The 27,541-nt window shown below is 35.4% G+C and overlaps 1 protein-coding gene across 1 annotated transcript in view; it reads right to left on the bottom strand.

Annotated features, from left to right (window-relative positions):
- Positions 1-27,541, bottom strand: part of Ap3b1 (adaptor related protein complex 3 subunit beta 1) — a 226,083-nt gene that overhangs the window by 59,986 nt on the left and 138,556 nt on the right. The window contains exons 21-22 of the mRNA XM_042690763.1: positions 19,614-19,686; positions 10,552-10,658 (exon numbers count right to left, since the gene is read on the bottom strand). Of these exons, the coding sequence (XP_042546697.1) occupies positions 10,552-10,658; positions 19,614-19,686 (180 nt within the window). The remainder of the gene's footprint in view (positions 1-10,551; positions 10,659-19,613; positions 19,687-27,541) is intronic.

Here is a 27,541-nt window from a genome sequence, read left to right as displayed (position 1 = left end):
TAGTTCTTTTTCTTATTTTTTTTTATCTTTAAGTAGCTATACAAAGGAGTTACTGTTTGATAGAGCTGATTATGACTAAAATGCATCTTGATTAATGTCACACCTTTCAACATTCTCACTCATTCCTTTTCAGCCTCTTCCTCCCCTACTCTTCTTAATTTTGTAGGATATACATTAAATTCTTTTTTTTTTTTTTTTTCATCATGGGGCTTGAACTCTGGGCCTGGGTGCTGTCCCTTAGCTCTCCAGCTCAAGGCGAGTGCTCTACTGCTTGAGCCACAGCGCCACTTCCGGTTTTCTAGTGGTTTATTGGAGATAAGAGTCTCACAGACTTTCCTGCCCAGGCTAGCTTTGAACCTCGATCCTCAGATCTTAGCCTCCTGAGTAGCTAGGATTATAGGTGTGAGCCACTGGCTCCCGGCTACATTAAATTATGATTGCACTTTACCTGTCTATACTTCTAGTATAAAAGACAAGGCAATCTTTCTCCTATGCAATGTTTACTGAAGTCATTTGAAGTTTCTCCTTAGTTTCTTTAGATGTCTTGGAAATTTAGAATTGCAAAGATTTAAAAAGAAACTATTCTGGACCCATAATTTCCCAGATGAGGCTTTAAACTTAAATCAAATGCTGATATACTAGCTTAAATTTATAAAATTTTGTGTCAGATCACATATTCTATAGAAGCACAAATGTCAAATCTTCTCTGAAAATGTATATTAAATGAATTTCTTAAATTATGAATTTAGAAACTATTATAAAAAATTTTAATCACAGATAAAGCAGACTAATATAATGAAGAAGAATTCATCACTAAGTTCCAAAATTATCTGGTGGGGTATGGGCTTAGCATTTATAAGGCCCTAAGTTTAATCCTTAGCACAAAGGGAGGAAAAGAGGGAGGAAGGGAGAGAAGAAAGGTAGAAGGGAGGAAGGGAGGAAGGGAATAAAGAAGGAAGGGGGGAGGAAGGGAGGAAGGAAGAAAGGAAGGAAGGAAAGGAAGGAAGGAAGGAAAGAAGGAAAAGAGGGAGGGAGGAGGAAGGGAAGGAAGGAGGGAAGGCAGGAAGGGGGAGCAAAGGAGGGAGGGTCAACATTTGGTCAAATCTCTTTTAAGAGTACAAAGTAGTTCGAATTCAATCTGCCAGTTTATCTGGCATCTTGATCAGTGTTACCCCTTCCATCATTGTCCCCTGGAAGAGCTTTTTTTTCTGTTTGCACTACTGGGTTTTGGACTCGGGCCTTTTGTTTGCTAGACAAGAGCTTACCATTCAAGCTGTATCACCAGCTGTTTATTCCTTTTCGGGAGTATAAAGTAGTTCTTTCTTTTTTGTTTTTAAGAAAAATACTAATAACAGGGGTGAACATGGCTGATAAATATGTAATGGCAAATGCATAATAATATCCTAAAGCTAAAAAAGTATTCTTCACTGAAAATACCACAACAGAAACAAGACTTGAAATATAGCAACTGATATTACTATATCAATTGTTATAGCTAAGATCAAATTCCTTTGGCTTTAGAGGAGAAATTATGAGTCAAAATTAAAAATAATTTTGTCATTTTAAACTTGGGAAAAATCCCTTATTTCTTCTGATGAAAATGTTAGTAGACATAAAACGTAGCAAAAAAGAATAATAAATAACACAAAGTTTAGAGAACTCTGATATGGAAAACAGATCCACAAAAAAAGCAAACCTTTTAAAAGCAAATTACACTTGTAAAAACTCTAATTTTTGATACTATATGTTTAGTTAAATAAGTGCTCAAAATGATAATCTTAGGAAAGAGTATGTCAGTCAGTGAACTATCTAAGCTTTTGAAATAGTAAACCTAAAGCCAAACTAAAGGAACCACAGAGAAAGAAGAGACTCTTTAATCCTACTTCTTGTAAATTTATGTACATACTTCCTTTGCATGCTCACGTGTTCTCATTCTCTCCACCTCCCTCTGTATCTGTCTTGAGTTTCTTGTCACAAATAGTACTAAATAACTGTGGAGAATTCTACTGTAATACTGGTAAGCACTGTGAATACTATTTACCAGTTAAAGACTTTACTGGCCCAGATTTGCTGAAATCAGTTAAAAGTATTTTGTAACAACAACAAAGTAGGTGTTTGTAATAATCTAGAAAAGAAATAGATGAAAATGGTCTGATGTAAAATAAGAGACCTCAAAAGCAGTATAGAAATAAAGAGATCAGTAAGAAGATATACCTAAGTTTAACTCAAAAAAATTAAAACAATTCAACCCTAAAAGAGAACTGAATAAAAGAACAAGATGAGACATAGCTAGGCAATGGAAGCACAACATACTATAAAACTTTAATTAAAAAATGTTTTCAATTTAAGCAGACCCAGGCCAGTGATTTTTCATTATTTTTACCACAGTTCTGTGACTACTGACATTTTCATCAGAACAAATAAAGGATTTTCTCCAAATTTAAAATGACAAATTATGTTTAATTTTGACTTATAATTTCAAAGGAATTTCATCTTAGCTGGACTTTACCTCTTAAGCCTGGGACTTGGCTACACCTTAACTGAAATGACACTGTAATTTTACTTAAAGGTAGTTCTAACCATTTAAGAAAATAAACTATCATATGCAGATTGTCATTTGTGTGGCAACATATTCATGATAACCCATGCCTAAGTAAGTGCTTATTTTGAGCATTTACTTGAGATGTACTAAAATCTGTCCCTGTAGGACAACTTGAAAAACACTTGTATTCTGGCTATATAAGAGGTAGGCAATTGTTTTCTCCCCTTCTCTTGCCTCAACTAGTCCCCTAGAAGCAACCTGGAGAGAGAATGAGGGAGAAAAACAGGCAGAGGGAGTACAAAGTATGACAAAAATTACTCAGGAAAACAAAACCCTAAGTATGAAACAACTTCAATCATGATTATCATTATATTATGGAATAATTGCCCCAATAATTCTTTTTTTTTGTTTGTTTGTTTGTTTGTTTGTTTTTTGCCAGTCATGGGGCCTGAACTCTGGGCCTGGGCGCTGTCCCTCAGCTCTTCAGCTCAAGGCGAGCGCTCTACCACTGGAGCCACAGCGCCACTTCTGGCTTTTTCTGTTTATGTGGTGCTGAGGAATCGAACCCAGGGCCTCATGCTTGCAAGGCATGCACTCTACCACTGAGCTACCTTCCCAGCCCCCCCCCCCCAATAATTCTAAACACTGATTTAGTAAATTTTAGACAGTGAGTCACATTCTTCTATTTAGAATTATGGCTAGGTTTTCCTTTTTATTATTTTAAAACAAATATGATGATCCTTGTTTTAAAAAAAGCAGTTCTGATGGAGGCCTTTCTTTACTTCCGAAATGAGGCTTCATCTCTCATCAAAGAGATAGAACTTGATTAGGTTTTCTGTTAATAGCAAAAACCCATAAGCTTACTTGTTAATCAACTTTCCTTATATAAACAATCTTATAAAAGGATAGAAAGTAACTCCAGAAGCTATATTTGTTTTACATATTTTTTATTTTTTAAAGCCTTATCTTTGTCTTACTCTGTAAAACTAAATTCAAGAAAAATACACAAGGTTTTCCTTCTTCCAGTCCTCTAGGTGGTCAATCTTAGGACACATGTTACATGGCTTCTTGGTCATGCTGTCAAATGCCACTTTTCCATGGGCATAAGAAATTCCATGCTGACTACTGGTACGTAGACCCTAGTTTGATCTGTTTTCGTCACTGTTTACACCCCAGAATCACATGAGTATGATAGGAGAACCCACAATGCAATGCTCTCCATGAGGCCAGAATCTTGTCCATCTTGTTTCTCACTGTCTTTGTGTGCTGGCCTGAATACTCAATTAAATTAACACTTAATTGGAATAGGTCTATCTGGAATACAGCATCCGAAAAGAGATTGGGGTTTTGTCTCAGCTCTTGAGAGGTCATCTCTAGACGATTTACCCTCACAATGAGATCTTTGGGGGCTGGGAAGGTGGCTCAGTGGTAGAACACTTGCCTTGCATGTATGAGGCCCTGGGTTTGATTCCTCAGCACCACATAAGCAAAAAGAAAAAAGCTGGAAGTAGAGCTGTGGCTCAAGTGGTAGGGTGCTAGCCTTGAGCTGAAGAGCTGAGGGACAGCGCCCAGGCCCAGTTCAGGCCCCATGACCAGACCCCCTCCCCCCCAAAAAATGAGACCTTTGGGCTTACATCTGTCAATGTATATAACTAAAGTGACTCATGGTTGGCCTCTAGGGAGCTTCTGCTAAGAGCTAACTCAGGATGGGTGCTGGCTAAGCCAGAAACATCAACCATGTGATTGGACAGCTGGAGTATTCTGCCACATACATATAAGCCTGATTATAAGGAGAGTGGAGGGATGGAGACTGAGTTGAATCAAGTGGCAGTAATTCAACCATGTCCCTGTAATACAGCCTCAACTGAAAACTTTGGCACTGTAATGCATTAAGCTTATCTGGCAGAATTCCATCATATTGCCATAGTTTCATGCCAGTAGGGTAACCAAGAAGGGCTGCTTTTGGAACTCTCTCAGAACCTATCCTATGTGTCTCTTCTTTTTTGCTGGTTCTAATTTGTTATCTTTGCCTATAATAAAACATTAATATCGAGACTAATGCTTTCCCAGATTCTGTGAGTTGCTAACAACAACAAAAAATTTTTAACCTGAAGATGGTTTAATCTTAAACGTATAGTAGATATAAGAAATCTTGAGCCAACCTACCAATCTAGAATACTGTGACTGTTTAAACGAGTTTGGCCCCTAAGTGGCATATTTAACAAATTAAGATTGTTTTGTCAGCTCTATTCTTTCTTCTATGGACTAGTGTTAGAATTATGGTTCCTCAATATACTATGCCTTGTATTTTGTAAGGATCAGGTTTTTTTTTTCAGACTTTTCTGTTTTATTTTTCTCTTTAAATTGTATTGTAAAGGTGATATACAGAGGAGTTACAGTTACATAAGTCAGGTAATTAGTACTTTTGTTGAACAGTGTTACCCCTCCCTCATTTTCTCCCACTTTTTCCCCTCCTGACCCCCCTTCCTCCCAAGTTGAATCTTTTTGCACTCTCCTAAATTAAATTGTGACTCATGCAGATCAAATCTGTTATTTTTATTGTATCAAAGTCAGAGCTTCCTCACTAAATAGAAGTGTGCTATCATGCTGGCCACCATAAGATGTCCAAAAGGTCAGGTTGGTCCTTGTAGTACATGGAGCTCTTCTAATATCCTTCAGTATTCTGTTTATCCCAAAGCACAGTAAGATATGGTTACTTTTCTATATATGTCAGGATATCATAAAACTAGGAAGCAACAGGTTAACTAATCATTAGTACAATTTTCCTGGGAAAGTATATTATCAACACACTGCCTGGTTTTTCCAACTTGATTATAAAGGCATGTTAGCCACACCGAACTACTGTTTTTACAACATTCTGAGTTCTTTCAGGCCTTCATATACAGCATTTCCTCTGCCAGGAACATCATTCTCCTTTCACTCTAGTGGCCTAGGCAAACTTATTCAAGACTTTGTTTCCAGGTCCCATGTGTAAATTCTTTTCTAAAAGCTCTTTGTCAATTGGAGCAGTCAGTGAATTTGCAATGCTAGCAGCAATTGACAATTTGAGTCTCCTGGTACCTGAACCCCCTCCTCATTCACTTCCTCTTCCATTACTTTTATTTGACTTTTGCCTTTGTTGATTGTTAAAGCATTGTTTCCTAGCATTCTACCTTACACGTGTCTCTTCTCACCCTCATGGGTCCCTAGTAGGCTCTTCTATTTCCTCTCTCTAAATTATTAATATCCTGATGGCTTTCCAGGATCAGTTGGTCCTGGTTTTTCTAGAAATTCAGAATTGATGTTTCCTTTCTTACTGTACATTTCCAACCTGATGTTCCGCAAGTACCTCAGATTCAAATGTCTCAAATTAAATTCCACTGTCATTGTTCTCTCTTCTTTTTCCTTTTTTTTTTGTCTTGGGAAGAACAGTATCCAGATCATTCAAATCAGAACCTCAGTTACCTAACAATCACAAAGCCTTTCTCCTTCTCTTCGAGACCAGTTTATCTTCCACACAGCCATATAAAATAAAGAATTGATCAATGTAAATGACCTCTCAAAAGTTGTCATACTACCTTTTCAAAGTCTTTTAAGGCTTAGAGCTATTTTATCAGCTTCATATATAGCTATTCCTTTCTCTACTCATATAAACAATGCCATTACTAGCTGGACAAGGTGGTTCATGCTGGTAATCCTAGCTACTCAGGATGCTGAGAGCTGAGGATCAAGGTTCAAAGCCAGCCCGGGCAGCAAAGTCCGTGAGACTCTTATCTCCAATAAGAAAACTCAGAAAACAGAAAGTGGCACTGTGGCTCAAGTGGTAGAGTGCTCACCTTGAGCTAGGGAGAGTGCCCAGGCCAAGAGTTCAAGCCCCACTATTGACCAAAAAACAAAAAACAAACAATGCCTTTTCTGAAATACATGTCTCTTTTTCTTCTTGTTCATAAACTCTGTCATTCTTTTTTTTTGGGGGGGGGGTCCGGTCATGGGGCCTGAACTCTGGGCCTGGGCACTGTCCCTTAGCTCTTCAGCTCAAGGCTAGCGCTCTACCACTTGAGCCACAGCGCCACTTCCGGCTTTTTTCTTTTTGCTTATGTGGTGCTGAGGAATCGAACCCAGGGCCTCAGGCATGCAAGGCAAGTGCTCTACTATTGAGCTACCTTCCCAGCCCTCTGTCATTCTTTAAGACTCAATACAAATGTTAATACTTGCATTTACTGATAGTGCTTAGTTCAGAATTACTTGTACCTTTCCTTGTGTACTTTAACATTTAAAGGTTTTTGGTCTGTTTCACTCAGTAAACTGTGAGTTCCTAATTTAGGAAGGGATTATGTCTTATTAACCTGTCATTTGTAATTTTAGCACAGTAACTTTGTCATACTGTTTAGAAAAAAGATGTCTTTTAAGTAAATGGAAAATTATGACCAAGTATCTAATGCACTTGTTTTAGACTATAAGAACAGAAGACTTTACTGTGTTCTATAAGCAACATAAACATTAGGGAACATGTCAGTAAATACCTTCTCGATTATACAAATGAAAGCTCTCCTACATTGGAGGCTTCTATGGCTATTTTCAGGAGAACATTACAAGGGCTGAGGAACACAGCCAGCATCTCACAATCTAAAAGTCATTATCTATAACTGGATTTTTCAAAGGCAGATATTGCTTTACATTCACTTTAGAATTGTCAGTTTTTTTTGTTGAATTGTTTTTAAAATTACCATCTCATATTGCATGGGTAATATAAGTAAAAATGTTTTTCTTGCTGGGCACCGGTGGCTCACACCTGTAATCCTAGCTACTTAGGAGGCTGAGATCTGAGGATCACAGTTCAAAGCCAGCCCAGGCAGGAAAGTTCGTGAGACTCTTATCTCCAATAAACCGCTAGAAAACCGGAAGTGGTGCTGTTGCTCAAGCGGTAGAGCGCTCGCCTTGAGCTGAAGAGCACAAGGACAGCGCCCAGGCCCAGAGTTCAAGCCCCACGACCGACAAAAAAAAAAAGGTTTTCTTTGTAATAAAATCTGAAGGGTTAAACTTTTTATTTTAATTGTTATATGTAATTCTTCAAAACAATAGTCAGGATATTTTCTTAAAAATACATTTTCTTTTTATTATTACAGTAGAACTCATCCCAGGACTGGCAAACAAACAAATAAAATGTAACTCAACTAGCTTAACTGAAGTAGAAATTTCCTGTAAACTGATTTGAAGCATAATTGAGAATTTATAAAAATCAAACATGAAATGAAGCATGGCTTCTATGAGTAAGATATTTGGAAGACAAAGGATGGAGTCAATAAGATTACAGTGAACAAATACATGCATGCCAATAATTAAGAGTTTACCATATATGGTATATGAACAGGTTGATTTCTATATTTCAAAGGAAACAAAAAGGTACAGGAAAAAGAAGATGGAATTTTGAAAAATAAAACCTGGATTCAAGTTCAACTTCTATTTCTTATCACTTGGGTGTTAGCAACTACAAAATAAACTTGTAATAGACTTCTATAAATTTAGAAAATGAATAAAATGATAAAAACAAATCAAATGAGATAATGCATGCAAGATCCAGTAGCACTTTTAACAACTGGCAGTGTTTTTTTTTTATTGTATATGTATATCACAATCTGTACTAGGGATAAACATTTAGTTTGTCTCCAATATTTTGCCCTTCCAATGTGCCTTTGAAAATATTTCAGCATGTATGTCTACAAATAACCACATACTGTTAGATTACAGGGATGAATATAGTCAAGTATTTTCAAATTACTCTCCAAATAGTGGTTTCACCAATATGCATTTCTACTAGCTGTATCTTTTGTTTTGTTTTGTTTTTGGTGCCAGTTGTAGGGCTTAAACTGTGTGCTGTTCCCAAGCTTTATTTGCTTAAAGCTAGCATTCTACCACTTGAGCCACAGCTCCACTTCCAGTTTGTTGGTTGTTAATTGTAGATGAGTGTCATGGACTTTCTTGCCTGTGCTGGCTTTTAACCATGATCCTCAGATCTCTGCCTCCTGAGTAGCTAGAGTTACAAGTATGAGCCACTGGTGCCAGGCTTAACTACATTTTCTTTGCCAACATTTATACTGTTAGCTTTTAAATTTTAAAGAAACATTTACAACCTTTGATATTTAAAAAATAAACTTGCTATAGTAAAGTTCTTAAGTTTTAAAAACTCTCATACAATCATTAACTGTAATAAGCTTTCATATTGTAGATTTGCTTTAATGTAAACAATAGTATTATGAAAATGAGATGGAAGGAAACTTTGGATTGCTTGGCTGTGATAAGATGAAATGAATTCCTATGTGTCTAAAGCACTAAGATTTTACCAAAGCCATCAACTCTTTTAGAAACAATGAACAGAATGAAATATCAGAGAAATAAGTTTTTAGCTGTAGTAAATGATAGCTGGATCAAGATAGAAATGGACTGCTATAAGATCACATAGTTGGTTCAGGTGATCCTTGAATTTTAGTTGCTAGACTTAGCATAAAGCAATAATCAATTCTCTGATCTGAAGACAAGACAAAACAAAAACAATAACAACAAAACCAAACAGACAAGAGATGGTTTAACTTGCTGTTACTGTTGGGATATAAGTACTCCCCCAATTTTTGGGGAGGCTGTGAAATCTTTAGGAAGTGGGGCCTACTTGTATGAAATAGGCCCCCTGAGTATCCCTACGAAGATGAAACCTGGTTCCCAGATTTTGCCTTGCCCCATCTCTGCTTCTTGACTGGCATATCAATTGGTCTCTTCTCCCATGGGTTCCCTGGCATGACTAATTGAAAATGAGCTAAAATACTTCCTTTTCTCTTTCATGTGTTCCCATTTGCTATTTGTTCACAACAATGATAAAACTGATTGATTAATACATCTGTAGATAGGTGGTTTTAACTCATGAGGTACTAATGTCTTTCTCAACACAGAATATGATATGGAGAAGAAATGTGTTTGGATGCAAGCTCTATGAGCATCTCTCGAGCACAATTCTCATAACACTGCTTTGTGGGCAATACCATGGACTGTTGTACACTGGTCCTAGTGATATTAAACCTGACTGAGAAAATACGTCATTAAGGAACTGCTTTATAAGAAGCAGGTAAAGAGGAGAAGGAGAATAACAGAGGTGGGGAGACGGACTAGAATACATTGTAGACATGCATGGACATGTCACAACCCTCCCCCCTTATATAACTAATGTATACTAATAAAAATGTTGCTCATTTGTGAAGCCATCTGTTGATGAACTTATTATGCAAAACTGAAACAAGTGCTGAATTTATACCTCATCTTCATCATAGTTTATAAAACTAAAGGCTTTTCTTATACTATTAGACATTACTTAAAAAGAATCTTTGCATTATGGATACATACTTCAAAGGTCTAGAACAAATAGTGAAACTGTTTGTTGGTTTGTTTTTTGGTAACAGGTTCTCACTTTTTCCAAATAATTTTTAAATGGTTATTTTTTCTTTTAATTTTATTAATTAAATTTCTTTATTTATTTTATGTGGTACCAGGAATTGAACCCAAGGCCTCATGCATGCTGGGCAAGCACTCTATCACTTAGCCACATTCTTAACCTTATTTTTTAAATATATTTTTTATTGTAAAGATACTGTACAGAGGGGTTATAGTTACATGAGCAAGTCATTTTTTTTTTAGACTGGCTAGAAACCTTAGGCTCAAGAGTAGCTGGGACTATAGGTATGTACCATCATACTCAGCTGCATGAAAGTTTTATGACAAAGAATACTTAGATGCTACAGAGATATAACAGTACCAGAGGAAAAAAATGTACAGGTAAATGTAGATAACAAGCCAAAGTAAACTGAGATGAAAATGGTCTGCACAAAACTTTAAAACATTAAAAAATTAGAAGGTATTTTCTGAATTGGACTTTTGTTAGAAAAACTACTCAAGACTTCAATTATTTTGAAAAATGAAAAAATAAAAGGCATCATATAAAAACGGAGCTAAAATATTTAACTTACATTGATGGCTGAAGAAGAAGTGGACAAGTTTAAGCCTTCAAGATCAGTGATCACACTTGGAGAGAGAACTGGTGTGGGAAATGAGATTGGAGTAGATGCTGGACTGACTGTAAAAAAAAAAAGTTCAAATTAACAAATGTGCATGAAAATTTAATTCAAATTATTAAAAGCAACATTTTTATTTTGTTAGTAAATCTAATTAAAATTACTTTGATTAATAAATGTATGACAATTCTATTTAACATGTTGATTTAGTCAAGTTATTATCAAGTCATGGCAGTTATGAGTCTTAACTTCCAAAACATAATGGCAAATCCTATAACAAAATAAGAATGTAAATATTCTTTATAGTGATCATTTTTGAAAATTTTTATTATATAACATTTTAGCAGCATTTATCACCCAGAAACTTTACTAGAAAAAAAAGGTGAAGAAACATTTTTCCACTCTAATAATCAAGAATAACATCCTTTGAGAGAGTTCTACAGTTGAGTCACAAATCCTAAATCATTTCTGTATTTCTTTTTCTCTGTTTATAATTAAGAGTCCTGGCTACCTAATTCCCTTCTAGTCATACTTTGTCAGAAAAATTATATTCTAGAAAGAATGTATTACTTATTCTAAAATTGGCATGTACTTGAAAAAAATATCTGTAAATTTGAAAAATCTTTTAATAGTAAGTCTAATCATGTTGCTCACTTGTTTGAGACTTTTCTAAGCTCACACTCACCTCTGAAGGTTCAACTCAAGTGTACTAGGTCCTTAATATGCAGCTACCCTACCAGCTACTCTAGAGACAAAGCCCTCCTTAGTGTACCTAATATAGCTTCTGTGTTCCTTTTTGGTCTCACAAATCTGTAAGGACAGACTTCTATAACTCTGCTTCTCAGATAATATAAATTTGTGCCTTTACATATTACTGTGTGTTTGTGTGTTATGTGCTAGTCCTGGGGCTTGAAATTAGGGTTTAGGCTCTGTCCTGTAGCTATTTTTGCTCAAGGTTAGCTCTCTAGCCACTTGAGTCACAGCTCAACTTCTAGCTTTTTTTTGGTGGTTAACTGAAGAGTCTTATGGTCTTTCCTGCCCAGAGTAGCTTTGAACTGTAATCCTCAGATCTCAGCCTCCTGAGCAGCTAGGATTACAGCTTATAAAAAGAGTAAGAAAGGGGAAAACAGAGAGAAATACACTCGGAGACATAAGAGAGACAGGAAGGACTGAGGGGGGGGGAGAAGGAGGGGAGAGGGAGAGAAAGTGAAGGCAGAAGTGAGAGAAGGGGAGGGGAAGGGAGAGGAGAAACACACAGCCCCAAAATTGTATTACCAACCAGGAAAACTTTTCAATGAATCTTAATACATATACAACTAGGAAAAGCAGAGCTGAGAGTTGGTAGAGGAAGCAATGGTGGTCTTTAGTTCCCCAACCTGCATTTACTTAGTGACTGAAACATTGCCACAAACCCTAAGCTTCCTCAGACTTACATAAAAACCACTGCAAAAGCCATGAAGAGAAGAAGGGAAAAAAGGAGAGAGGGAGAAGAGAAACAATACAAGAGGAAGAAAGGGGAGTGAGGAGGAGAGGGACAAGAGGAAGGGGAAGTGGGGGAGGGAGAAAGAGAGGGAGAAACAGAGATACGTACAGAGACAGGGAGAGATACAAGGAAGGGTTGGGGGTGGGGAGAGGGAGTGAGAGAGAAAGACACAGAGATGTGAATACCACCAATGGGCTAAAAAGGGGCTTTTTAAAAAAGAATGGATCCAGGCTGGGAAGGTGGCTCAGTGGTAGCGTGCCTGCATGCATGAGGCCCTGAGTTCAATTCCTCAGCACCACATAAGCAGGAAAAGCTGGAAGTGGTGCTGTGGCTCAGGTGGTAGAGCGCTCACCTTGAGCTGAAGAGCTGAGGGACAGTGCCCAAGTCCAGAGTTCAGGCTCCAGGACAAAAAAAAAAAGAATGGATCTAATTTTTAGGTAAGGATTGGATTTGCAAAAAGAAAAAGAATCCAGTTAATTATTTGATAAGAGAATATTGTAAATGAAGTGGGAACTGAAAAAACTGAGAGTTGGATTTATCTTCTAAATAAACTATTAAAATCTATGAAACAGGAAGGACATGGTAAATATGGTGCTGTAGGATGATTAATCTGATGGCAGTTTAAGGGACAGACTGAAGGATAGAGGTCAAAAGGACTCAAGAAAGATAACAGTGAGAAAGCTTCAAAGGGTATACATATTAAAGACACTGGCAACTGAGTTACAGGGAGATTAAGACTTACCAAGGTCACAAAAAAGCAAATGGTTGGAACCATTACAGAATTAGAACCTGGTTCTTCTAACCTGGATGGTATATCAAGTTGCCTTTGTACGTAATCTGTGTTTTTCTGATGGGTTCTAAATGCAAGCTTGTTCATAGTTGGTCTGTATATATCCATCTATCCATCCAATCTGCCATCACCTATCTATTCAAAACATCAACTGCTCATACTATAAAGAATAAAACAGTGAAAAAGAAATAACTTCTGATTTCTAGTATGTCTTGGCTAAATTCATCAAAGCTGTGTGGTAGCATACACTTGACACCCCAGCTATGCAAGAAGCACAAATAGGAGGATCTAGTTCTAGGTCAGCCTGGGCATAAGTGTGAAATCCTATTCAAAATTAACTGAAGTAAGAGAACTGCAGGTGTGGCTCAAGCAGTAGAGAGCTTGCTTAGCAAGTACAGGGATCTATGGCCACTGCAAAAAAAAAAAAAAAAGAAAGAAAAGAAACTCACAAATTACATTATTAAAAAAAGCCTTTAATATTGTATTAGAAGACAAAAGTTTTGGTGTGAGAAGTATGTATACACACACATATATGTATATGCAGACAAAGAAGCAAGTGATAAAAGTTATCTTCAGATAACTTTTGGAGGGCAATTGACATATGCTGAGAATTTGAAGCCATATGTCAGAATGTTAAGCCAAAGTGTTCACATTACAAACCCCTTTCCTCCCCTTCCCTCCCCTCCCCTCCCCTCCCCTCCTCTTCCCTTCCCTTCCCTCTCTCTTTTCTTTTCTCTCTTGTTTGGTGCTGGTCCTGGGCCTTTAATTCAGGATTTGAGCCTGGAGCAAAAGAAGCTCAGAGACCAGGCTCAAATCCTATCTACTTACTTGATCACTCAGACTTTCCTCCCTGGCTGTCTTCAAACCATGATCCTCAGCTCTCAACCCCCTAAGTAGTTAGTATTACAGGCAGGAGCCACCAGCACCCAGCTCGTTTTTTCTTTTAAAAAGCTGACTAAAAACTACTTATTTCTTTGCTAAGTATTTTTAGTATAGTAATTATGTGATCATTCTTCTAAGTTTCAACATTTGAGAATAGGCTATATACTCAGTATATCATGGTTTGATACACAGCAAGTTAATGTGTAGTTAATGTAGTCGCCTGCTGTGGCTGTATCCTTCACTGATGAAATGGGGCATCATCATTCACTGTTGTTGTCATCACTGACCCTTATAAAATGCTTGTCATGTCCAAGGTGCACATTTAAAGTGCTTTCACATGTGGCAACACATATAAACCTTTTGAGATGAAATCAATCTAAGAGTATTAGTAAATTTCAGTTTGTACATAAAAGAATAAAGCACAGAGAGGTTAAGGAAGTTATCAAAGGTAATACAGAGAGCATTAACAGAACTAGGATTCGAACCCACATAGCTTAGCTCCATTGTCCTTCTTAGTCACTCCACTCTCCTGTCTAGACCACATTCATTTGTTAATGTAATCTCACAGATTATAAGGTTAGTCAGATAGAGTTACTATTGGCTAGTAGATATTCTAAAAGGCTTCAGTTAGTTGTGCTAGCTATGACATAGGTTATATTTTTAAAAACATGACTGATGTTTTATGGTCATCTTACTGAGATCAAATGTATAGAGTACTAAGGTACTGAAAGATATTATAATTTCCAGCACTTAAAAAAAAATACTTGAGGGCTGGGAAGGTGGCTCAGTGGTAGAGCGCTTGCCTTGCATGCATGAGGCCCTGGGTTCAATTCCTCAGCACCACATAAGCAAAAAGAAAAAAGCCAGAAGTGGCACTGTGGCTCAAGTGGTAGGGCACTAGCCTTGAGCTGAAGAGCTGAGGGACAGCGCCCAGGCCCAGAGTTCAGGCCCCATGACTGGACCCAAAAAAAACCAAAAAACAACTTGAAAACAAAGGAATTGCTACCTTTAGTCATATATTATCCTGGCATAAATATTTTCTCATGTATTATCAGATGATATCCACAAACTTCAGTAAGTTAGAGAGATACTTCTGACCACGACTTTTATTTGGTCCAGCATACCTTCTCCCACTCTGTCCTGTTGCCACCAATTGTGTAGATAATGCAAGACTTACACTTATACCAGAGGCCAAGGACTGTAAGAACTCTCTGCATCAATGTCTCTCATTTAATCTATAATGTGGCAATCTTACTGCTAACATTATGGTCTGATATGAAGTGTCCTTCACAGGATCGTATCTTAAAAACTTGGTACCCAGCTCATGGCACTATTTTGGGAGGTGCTTTGGAAGCATCAGTTGATAGAGCCCAGATGAAGAAAGCAGGCTAAAGTGTTTGTGAGGACAGTCTTTGAAGGGTACCCTGTCCTTGACTCTTTCCTGTCTTTGTGTTTGGTTCCTAGCTGCTATGAGGTGAATAGCTTACTCCTCCACACATTCTTACTGGCAGGATGTGTTGCCTCACTTCAGATCCAAAGTAAGGGAATTGGTAGACTACAGACTGAAACGTCTGACACCATGAGACAAAATGAATATTCTATCCTTCAAAATTTTCTCTTAGGATTTGTCACAATGACAAAAAACTAACACACTCATTTACCTGTTCTCTTTTTACTCTGAGATCTCCTTTGGCAGGGACCCTGTTATTTAGCATCACTAGAATGTAGATTACCTACCTGGAAAATATTTTGTGAATAAAGAAATGGTCAATTTTAAAATCTGCAGTTTTTTTTTTCTGGTATGCAGTATATATTAAGCAAAAAACAAAAGGAATGTGTCTGCTGCTCTCTTCAAGATTGAAATAACCCTTACGAGCTGAGATCTCAGCCAGGATGGAGTACAAAACTACCTTGTGTGTACTCAACAGACTAGAAAGAAGTCAATAGAGCCTTATACGTATGTTTAACTCAACTCAGCTCAGACTTCTTTCATAGATCTTTGTAGCTTAAAATTTTTGTTGTTGTTGGTACTGGAACTCAAGGCTTTTTGTTGTACTCAGGGCTTTATACTTGCTTGGCTAACTTGTTCACCTGCCATTTTACCACTTTTGCCATACTTCCAGACAAGTGTGTCTCTGATTATTTTTGGAAATGGAGTATTGTGGACTTTTCTGCCCAAGCTGGTTTTGAACTATTTTGTGAATTAATTAATTAAGTTACTTATTTATTCCTGTCCTGCGGCTTAAACTCAGGGACTGGGTACTGTCCTTAAGTGTTTTTGCTCGAGGCTAGTGCTCTACCACTTGGGCCACAGATCTACTTCTGGCTTTTAGGTGGCTAACTGGAGATTAGTCTCAATGGTATTTCCTGCCCAGGCTAGCTTAAAAAGTGATCCTTAGTTCTCAGCCTTCTGTATACCTAGGATTACAGGTTTCAGCCCAGTTCCTTTGTAGATTTTTAGTGGGTGTTTGTCTCCTTCTGGTTCTTAGCATACTTTGGATCTCTATTTTTTTCTGATATAATAAAGGTGTGTGTGTGTGTATATATATATATATATATATATATATATATATATATATATGAATGAATATATGTAAATGTACTGATTCATGTTATCTGGTTCTGAGATTGGCTTTTTAATTTCTGCAAGAGAATGACTAAATTCTATTTATCTGTAAGGGTACCTAGTAAAGAACCTTGCACTTAGAGGACAATTCATCTATAAACATTTGCTGAACTGACTTGTTAAAAAGGAATTTTCAAGTGTCATTTCTGACAAATGTAGATCTATAAAAAAAAATTATTTTTCAATAATTTTTAACTCACAGGTATTAACAATAAAGATGTATACACTACTTAAGACACATACATATATTTAAAAATTGCTTTAAAATGAATTAAATTCTTAATTTTTTAAAAGAGACCTTTGTTTCTATATAGAAAAGTGTATTAAATCAATTATGTATTTTTCAGGTTTCCATTATTTACATGTTTAGTATCATTTACTTTCAATATTAAAATAAATTCTGCAGTTTATAAATCCCTACTCCAAGATAATTTGTTAGTATTAAGTAGACTATGTAGCAGTAGTAACTTGAGAAGCTGCCATCAGAGGGTCTGGGGACAGCATTCTTAGTAGAGAACAGTAGGACAGAGGTCTTGGCAGGAGCAATACTGATATGTTTGAGGAAAATAAGAAGCAGATAGTTTGAATAGAAGATAAGAGGCAGTAGGAGTCAAGCATCTATGATCTTAGAAACATAGGAAAGGAGCACAAAATTTAATCTAAATGCAGAATTAAGCCATTGATTTAAAGGTTTTAAAAACAAAGAAGCATTATAGAATTGTAATCACTTTATACAATGATTTAATAATAATTTTCAAAAACATATAAATTCGGAAATGGTGTTCAGAAATCATACAATGATGAAGAGAACAGGCAATTGGCCTCCAGTGCTCCTCTCTACTTCTCAGGATCCGTTATCTTCAAACTTTTCTTTGAAATATGCCATGTCTATCTACCACAGTCATGTACAATGCTGACCCTACAGAAGACACAGATTCAACCTTGTCCTTGGCACTGAAGATTTTACCCATGGGAATGGTATCAGATAGAGCAATGTGATCCATACCATGAGAAAGAGATGAATTAAGTGCTGACTTTCAGACCTGAAAGGCCATGAAAGGCACAGGAGCTGTAAATATCAGTTAAGCGTTCTTATTGAATTCCAAGGGCCATAGACAAGGCTCTGGCATAGTTTCCACACTCCAGCTAATAACCATAAGGCCTTTGCTATCTATGTCTACTGATTTTGGTTAGAGGGAGACTGCCCAATTCTTGCTCTGGTTTCAATTCAACACACTGCAACACATCAGTGTGGAGAAGGCACTCCATGGGATGAAGTCACAATTTGTGTCTTTAAGAGACATGGAGAGAATAGCAAATAAGATCAGACAGACACCTAGAACTACAATGCAGTGTACAGGACAAAGAGTTTTGATCCTCTTAATGGAGTTCCACCCCTCCCATAAGCTTCTCAAGGATGGCAACCAGGCTTTCCTCACCTCTGCATGGTCTGGATCCAGCTTACTGCCAAACACATGCTATACATTTATTAGATGAATGATGCACAATAAATGAATAAACACACAAAAAAGGGAGGAATAAGGCCTGACTTTGTAGTACAGTGGCAAGATAAATTTCCAGAAAATAACTTCTAAATTAAAGGGTACAGAATTTAAACTTTATAGATGCTGCTCAAATAATTAAAAAAAAGCTATTTACATTCCTATGAGGAACATATATATGATATCTGTTTCTCCAAACCTTAGCAACACGTATGATACTAAACAAAATTTTTGCAAATATATAAAATGATTCAAATTCAGATACAAAATTTCATTATTGAGACTGGGACTCAGTGATTCATGCCTGAAATCTAAGCCAGTCAGAAGGCTGAGATCTGAGGATGACAGTTTAAAGCCAAATTAGGCAGGAAAGTCCATGACTCTCATCTCTCTTTATTCATCAATATCCTCCCTCCCCACTCAAAAAAACCTAAAAAATACAAAACGAAAACTTAAAAGTGGAGCTGTGGCTCAGGTGGTATAGTGCTAGCCTTGAGCAAATAGCTCAGAGACAGAGCCCAGACCCTGAGTTCAAACTCTTGGACTGGCATGCGCGCGCGCGCACGCACACACACACACACACACACACACACACACACACAAATTAATTGTACAAAATTTTCATCAACACATATAATGTTCTTTGATCATTCTACTCAGTCTCCCTGTTATATCCACTTACTCCTTTTTACCAGTACTTTCCTTGGTCCTAATAGTTCCTGCTCTACTTCATGATCTTCCCTGCCCACTAGATGCCACATATGAGAAAACATGTAATATTTCACTTTCTGATTACAGTTTATTTCATTTAACATGATGATCTCAAGTTCCATCCATTTAGAATTCATATGGGATCTATTTCTCCAAACCTTAGCAATAATGGTGATACCAAACTTTCTTATATTAACTATTTCTTGGTATTATACATTTTAATTACTTGTTACTAAGAATTTTCCCTGGCTATTAGAGATAGGCCAAGGAAACAATACAACAGATCAAATCAAGGCAGACTGAGACAACCTAATAATACAACTCACCCTCTGCATGGGAAAGCAACACTGAAAATTGATGGCAGTTTAATATTCCTGAAAAATTACTTGTTGTCATTTTCTCTTAGTACAAAATCTCTCTAGCAATAAGTTAGTTTCATTACCTAGCTCTCTCAATGCTGAGTGAATCTTTGTATGCTTGAGTAAGTATATTTGTAGGATTCTTAATTCTTAGAAACAGACTTATAGGGACAATATTTTTTCTTTTTGAGGTAAAATATTTGCATGTATAGATTAACTGACAGACAAAAAATTATTACTCATTTCCATCCCAACCAATATTGTGACAAGTGGAAGATACTGATGTTCTTTACATTTCTCTACTTTCTTTGTTCCCTACCTACCTCCACAGGTTATGTGTGTGAGATCATACAAGCAACATTTCACAAAGCAAAAACTATAGGATATTCAGTAAGGCAAATATAAAGTACCAAAGTAAAGGACTTCCAACTTAATTTGATATACTTTATTTGGTCACCTGTATTTGTCCATATGACATAGAGCTGATATGCTGAATAAATAAGAGATACTAATAGCGCTAATTTCCAAAAATTATCTTGCCTTATTAATTGGTATGTCTTTCACAACAGATGTTGATAAAATTTTATATATGTAAATAAAAGTAACTAGAAAAACATTTTTAAAAAGTAAATGCAGAAGAAAAAATTTAAATTATGATACTTACAATCATCTAGATCTAGAAGTGAAATATCTTTGGTTAGAGGATTTCTATCTTGTTGACCTTTTTTTCCTTTTTCCTATAAAATAAAAACAACTCATTTACATGATATTTTCCTTAAAAATGTATAAAGCACCCTAAGCATTACAAAATGAACATTTTTCCCCCTTTCAATTTTCGTGCCAGTCTTGGAGCTTAATATCAGAGCATGGGCCCTTGTCCCTGACCTTGTTTTTGTTTTCTCAAGGCCAGTACTCTACCACTTAAGCCACGGTTCCACTTCTGGCTTTTCTGGTGGTAAACTGGACATAAGAGTCTTACAGACTTTTCTGTCCAGGCTAGCTTTGAATTGTGATTCTTAGAGTTCAGTTCCAAGTAGCTAGGATTACAGGCACGAGCCACCAGCACCCAGCCTTCTCTTTTTAGTCTTAGAAACAAAGTAAGATTTTTGTATGGGGTTACATGAAATGTGTTTCTAAATCAAAATTCCTGCCTCAACGTACAGTATTTTGTCTTCATTATACAGACTTAATTATTTCAAACATTTTTATGTTTAAAAATTGTAAAGATCTTTAAGGTGATAATTTAAAATTAGGGCTTCTTCCACATAAGATTTGTTTATCCTGTCTACTACATATATGAAAACCCATATTACCATGAACTAGAATACAGTGCCCCAAGCACTGTACCAATTAATACCAATTAATGTTCATACTTTGGTTATACACTCAGAAAAGATTTACAAACTTAGGAAAGTATAATTAAGTATACAGCTAAGTGGAGTTGTAAACAAGTAAAGATCAATCAAGAATAGGGTGCTGAACAAATATTACTATCAAACAGATTCTGTGCTTAACAATGGAAATAAACAAGCAAGGCAGACATAGTCACTGGCCATGTAAAGCCTGTTGTTTTTAAAAAGAATTAATGCAAAGATGCTATACAGAGCAGTTAGTTCCATGAGTAAGGCAATGAGTACCTTTCTTGTTACTCCTTTGCTTTTCCTCCACTATCCTTTGCCTCCACCCCTGCTACCCCACCCAAAGTTGTGAAAGTTCATTTCTGACCTAAGCATCTTGTGAGTATTGTTGTTGCAATGGGTCATCCTTTGTCCTTGTTTCTGCATTTTGTTATTCCTTTCCCTTCCCCAAATCAGATAAATGTATATACAAGATGCAGATACCAGAATCAAGGACAGTGATTACCAGGGATAAAGCCTATTGCTAATGTAAATTATTACAAATATTTTTGAAGTATCCCTGTACACTGAAAAAAAACTGCTGACGCAAAGGATACATTACCATCACTTAGTCTGCCCAGTGTTGGAACTCCTACACCAGTGCTCATATAGAAGTATGAGTAGTACATAAAATTATATGGTTTATGATACTTTTTTTTTTTGGTGCTGGGTCTGGGGCTTAAACTCAAGGGCCTAAGCACTGTCTTTGAGTTGTTTTGCTCAAGGATAGTGCTTTACCACTTAGGTCACTGCTCTACTTCTTAAAATACTTTTTACTTGATTCAAATTCTGCTTGTTTTATTCGTTATGCCACTACTCAGAAAATTATCTTCAAGGATCATGTAATAATCTACAGTAAAATATTTATACAGATTAGCACCAATATTCTCCCTCAGGATAATTTTTTTTTTTCTGGTCCTGAGGCTTGAACTCAGGGTCTGGGTGCTGTCCCTAAGCTTCCTTTGCTCAATGCTAGGCTCTACCATTTGAGCCACAGTGCCATATTTTTTTGAATAGTTTAATGGAGATAAGATTCTCATGGACTTTCTTTCCCAAAGCTGGCTTCAAATCATGACCCTCAGATCCCAGCCTCCTGAGTAGCTAGGATTAAAGGCTACCAGTATCTGGCATCCTCAGAATAATTTTTATCTGCCACTAAAATCTAAAGAGCTTAGCTAGGTTTTAATTTTCATTCTTTATCTAAAAACAAAGAAGTATTTGCCTTTACTCATCAAAGGAATAATAATATCTAGGGCTAAGGAGAAAAAGTAGAAAAAAATGTTAGTTTTGAGGCTGAAATTTAAGAATCACAAGTTAGTAAAAACAGTATCAGAATGAAAAGGCCATTTCAACTAGAATATCACTCTTGTGAAAAAGAATGTATAACAAAATGCTGTATTGAGCACAATGGGTATAGCTTCCTATAAGCTACAATGGTGCATGACTGTTTTTATGGAACTCTAACTTCCCCACCTGAAAAATTAGAAACCTATGAAATCAAGATAAAGTTAATGCTGAAGGCAAGTCTATACCTTATTTTCTACTTCACAGCCAACAATGTATAACACTATCTATTAAATACCCATCAGGTCACATACAACACAGAAGAGAGCTGCATGTGAAATTGGCATAATCTCTATTAGAAGGCTAGAAGAGAAAGACAAAAGGCTTTCAAAAAGACAGAATTTCATTGACTTTCTGAGAACAGCAAATAACCAGTGACTGAAATACAACATTAGCAACAGATAATGGTCATTTCTACTGAATTGAAAAAGCCTTGCATTCTGAATCAAGGCTATAAAATGCTTCATAATGTGTTTGGTATTCCTCCCTTATATTTCATTTTCACTTAAAAAATCCATAGTAAGTTCAAAATATTTTCACACTTAAAAAGATCTACTATAAAAATAAAAATCTGAATTCTAAACAAAGAAGTTAAGAGCTCTATTCTATCAAACATTTTTCCATTTGCGATTCATCTTGGTAATAGAGACAGAACCTGGGTAAATGCATATAGGACTTGAGGCAGGAGATTTTTCTTGCTCAATGCATAATTCATGTGCTCCGCCTGCAAAGTGTGTAAAATGAGAATTTCACACCGCAGCATGAGCCATGGAGCTGCAGAGAAAAGGCAGATGAAATCATATTTTACTGTGTGAATTTTATTTCTAACCTCCCAATATTTATACAAAACCATCATTGACAAACCAAATACATTGACAGATCACCCACTGTTTCCATTGTGTTAGTACTTGAGAAGAGATCAGGCAGAAAGATAGACAATTTGTTTTTGTATATTTTTTAAAAATAGAGGATCAGGTTTTTAACAGCTGAGTGATTGTATTAGACTTTTATAAGGACAACAGTAACTGATCTTAAGATCTCACTACAGAAAAATGCCTATTTATCAATTCATCATCCTCAAAACTCCATTTTGTCTCTATGGTGTTCAATTATACACCTCAACACATCAACATTTCCAAAATGAAATGAAATACAGAGTCACAGGGTTAAGAAATTGATTTCTATTTATGTATTTTATTTCAAATCATAAAAAATCATACAAATATCTGTTAAATTACAAATAATACAAACATAAATGTAACAATATGTAAATTTATATATATTACATGTTAATTTTCATATTAATTAAGTAAAAAAAGATCCAACAAGAATCATGAGGCTTTTATTATAAAGAGGTTTGAGATTTAAAACGATAAGACAGGGCAAATAGAACATAAAGTTCATCAAACCCATACTATGCTTTGAAATCTAAACAATTTAAGACTAATTTCTGGCCTCAGGGGGTGAGATATCTGCTTGAAATATTTTCAATTAGGATTACCCACCAAGGGCAATTTAATGACTCTCTTCTCTTCAAATAATCTGTCAAATTTGATTTAAAAGTCCGAAGCTCACACTTAAACTTGCACCTTAAAACAAAAGTACAAAGCCAGCAAACTAAGACTTCTTTAATTAAAGGCAGTTTAAATGATAAAACAAATATTCCCTTATTTGAATTATTTGAATTATATCTACATTAATAATAAGGCTTGCTAAACATCACTCCCTTCTAAATCTAAATTGAAATCAAATGATATTTTTATTTTGAAAAATATGAAATAAACAAGGAATGACAACTTGATGAGGCAAAGCTTAGTTTTCTGAGAGTAAAACCCAGTATTTTCATTAATCCTAGAAGTTATATAACTGCAACATACATAATGCTTCAAAGCATAAATTTAAAATTTATTTCTTATTTCTCAAATAGAATCAAAACCAGGAAACTGACATTGAGATGCTAGTGATCATACAAGAGCACTTCAGAGATGTCATCAGTTTCTCTATACCTCTCAAGAGCCAGTAGAGTTGTTAGATATATAACATGAGACAATGACCACACATTCACAACTTCCAGGAATATTTAGATGGTAGTTCACATATTAATCTTATGATTCAGATATGGAAATATTCTTAATAGTAGATGTTAAATGCAAATACACTTACTGCCTTATTTCATACATTATACTTTATATGCAGTTAACGTAAAACTAAAATGTTAATAATAAAGGAAAATAGACAAGTTATTCACAATAAATTATAATCATGATTTAAAATTATGATTGCATTTATCATGAATTATTTCAATCTTCAGGAACTGTTATAGATAAAATTAGAATGTGCACCACAGTAGGAACACTCTAACATGTGGGTTATTTTTAAGAGACACTGAAGCACAGGTTCAATAGAGGAGAAGACCTGAAAAACTTCAAAAACATCATTTTGAATGATTCTACCATCTGTTCAACACATACTTTAAATACCAACAGAATATAACTTAGCTATATTGGTAAAAAACAGGATTTATTCATATAAATTTCTCTTTTTCAGACATGGGAATGTGTCTACATTATTAATCTTTCTCTTTTATAAAATGATTTTCCTTTCGAACTGTAAAATATGTGAAAGCACTTCAAATGAGAACTGTTCTTGCTATAGGTGTTATTTGAAGCAAGATAATTATTTGATTAAAAAGTACTGTGCTCAAAATGCCTCTCAAACATACTTCAAAAAGGAATACCTACACATAAAATGCATGTTAGTCTATCAAAATAACTATAACTGAAACAAGATAATTATTGTGGTCATTTTTGACAATATCTGAAATCAAATGAGAATGTCTCTTAATCAATAAATAACACAAAGGACCAATCATAAAGCCTAACTGTTGACTACAGTTTTGTGTCTTATAGATATACTGAGGCATTAAATAACAAACAATTTAGGAACAATCAATCCAGTAAGGTTCTACCCACTTTCTACTGTCCCTGCACCATTCACATGAGTGATTCCCTCTCATCAGTAATCGTTCATTCCTTACAGTCACTGTCAACTAAGAAAGGTGGAAGCACCACACTCTGGCATGAGACTACTTTCTCCTCAGCTTGTATTTTCTACAGTAAGAATCGGGCAATTGCATAGAAGGATGGGCTGGAAAAGCATTTGTCTAAGGATGGCTAAGACAAAGGGGCTATGAAAGTAAGAAAGGTGGACACAGAATAGTCAGAGTGGGACAGGAAGAAACAGATATGAGGAATCACACATAGAATCTAGAGGACTTGCAACCATTATTTCTTCTGCAAAAAGAATATTGCAAACAAATGAGACAAACAAATGAGACAGCATGTCTCTTGTACTAGTTTATCAAACCAGTAGTGCCAAAAAGGCCTAAAAATCTGGTCTGAACATAGAAAAACTGAAATTGTAGAAACTGATTTTACTATGGAAGTAATTTAATGGGAGCTACAGTTGTGAAATGCTATTTCACTCCCCTTCCTCTCTTTCAATGTTAGAAAAGATGGGTACATTGGATAGCAAAAGAAGAAACAGTAAGACATTCAAGTACAAAGGAGACAGAAGGTAGATGACTATCTTAATTAAATGAATAAGCTCACATGCTGCAACTAAGGGATCACAACTGAAGACTGACTTAAAACTTAAATGGTGAAAAAGTAAAAATTACAGGACGCAAAGACTGCAAAAAAGAAAATTAAGTTCCTTTTTGCATTGGTATGCTATCAGTATAATACTGTTGATCTTTCATGAAATTAATATTCAAATTAAAAAGTGATAAAAATTTTTTATAGTTTTTTTTTTTTACTGCTCTTTCACATTTGATTTTTTAAAAATAAAGTGGATATCAGCATTCTACTTTATAGATGAGCAAACTGAAACATAAAAATCTTATCTCCAAACAAGTAGAATACTCTACTTATTTCACAGGACCATTATAAAAACTGTTTTGAAAGCCATATAATCAAAGTACCTCCAAAGTCTCATTTTCATGCTCAATGCCCCCCAAGTATATCGTCCAAATGAAAGAAAAAGAGAAAAAGTATAGATTTAGTTAGGTTGTAGATTTAAGGCATATGAATTTTCAGCACCAACACACTGTCATGCTAAATTATGGTAAAGCACCCACCATCTGCCTTCATTACTCATAATTTGTAGCAGAAGCTACAACACTTGGGGCAAGGAGGACTTTTCCACAATTGTAGATTATTGGAAAACTGATACATTGCAATCATATGGTATACCCCAAATCATTTTAAAAAAAGCAGAAATAATTATGGTAGCTTCAAAGTGAAGACTATTTCAATTTCATATATTAATGCAAAATAAACACAAAACAACAACAAAAACCAAAAAATCTAAGAACAAAAAGAAAAGAAAGGAATGACCAACTCTTTCTGCCTATCATAGATGGGAAAAGACCCTCTAATACAGAGAAAATAATTTATCTGAAGAAAACAAGTAGACACAAAATCATCATCAAGCTATGGCCTGAGTTTTTGAAGGTTCTTGCTCATTGCAATGCCTCTAACTTTTACAATGATGTTCTACAATGTTGTACACTAATTAAGAGATTTACTTTTATCACTGAAATGTTTAAAAAGAAGAAACAACTGAATTGCTGATTTAAAGTGCCCCTGTGATTTAATAAGTACCTAAAACTAAATAGGCACTAAGTCCACCTTTTTTCAACTTTTGAAAAACCTTTTAAGAATAACTATTTGTCATTCTTGGTATTTTTGCTGTAATGTTTTAAAACTCGTATTTTATTTGGATTATATTTGTTGTCAGCATCCAAAGTAGTTTATGAATTTTTCCTCTTTTGTTGTCAGTTTTTTGTTTGTTTTTCTATTTGATTATTTTTTTAGGCTGCTTGAGGCTGAATTCCAATGTGACCTTCCTTTCCTCAGGCTCCTGAGTAATGGGATTATAGGCATGACCTACAACTCAGCTAATATATTCTCTAAGTTTCAATTCTAGTATTTTCTAGTCTCAAGAAAAACTGTGAATTTTTAAAGTAAATAGAAAATGAGGATATACTAAATTAACTGTGAGATAAGTTTTAATATGAGGCCAGTCAATAAATCATAAAATCTCTTACGTGAATTTTGGAAAAACAGAAATCTTAAAATTCTGTAGCACATATATCCAAGTTTAAATATAAATTTAACTATAAAATAAGTTCTGATATATGAAAGAATATTCCAAATAAGGTAAGAAAATCACTAGTCATATTTTAAATAAATATGCTTATTCTTTTACAATAAATCTCTAGATGGAAGGGATTATGTTCTTTAATGAATTTATATTCATACTAATCTACTCAGATGCCATTCTGAAAAAATTCAAATTTCACAAAATAAATAGATGAAAAAAATACTGGGTTAGATGTCAGACATTGGTGGCTCATCTCTGTAATCCTTGCTACTTTGAAGACTGAGATTTGAAAATTATGGTTTAAAGCAAGCATAAGCAACGAAGTCCTTGAGATTCTTATCTCCAATTAACCACTAAAAAGCCAAAGTGGAGCTGTGGCTCATGTAATAGAGTGCTAGCTATCCTTGAGCACAAAAACTCAAGGACAGAGCCAGGCCTTTAGTTCAAACTCCAAAAACAGAGTTAGGAAGAAACTGATTTCCATTAAAGTAAATCTATGATTATTAATTTCAACACATAGAATAATAAAGTTTACATATAAAGTTACTATACTTGAAGTCAGTGTTATCTATTTGCCTAAAAGGGATGATGATTTGAGATTAAAAAGATAATTATTATGAGTCTAAACTTTACATTAATAGCTTCATTTAAAAACACTACATATTTTTACTATATGTATGTGTAC

This window comes from Dipodomys spectabilis, unplaced genomic scaffold (assembly GCF_019054845.1).
Source record: "Dipodomys spectabilis isolate Male_0828 unplaced genomic scaffold, ASM1905484v1 ptg000140l, whole genome shotgun sequence".
Lineage (NCBI taxonomy): Eukaryota > Metazoa > Chordata > Mammalia > Rodentia > Heteromyidae > Dipodomys > Dipodomys spectabilis.
The sequence above is the reverse complement of the archived record's forward strand: the minus strand, read 5'-3'. Positions and strand labels throughout refer to the sequence as shown.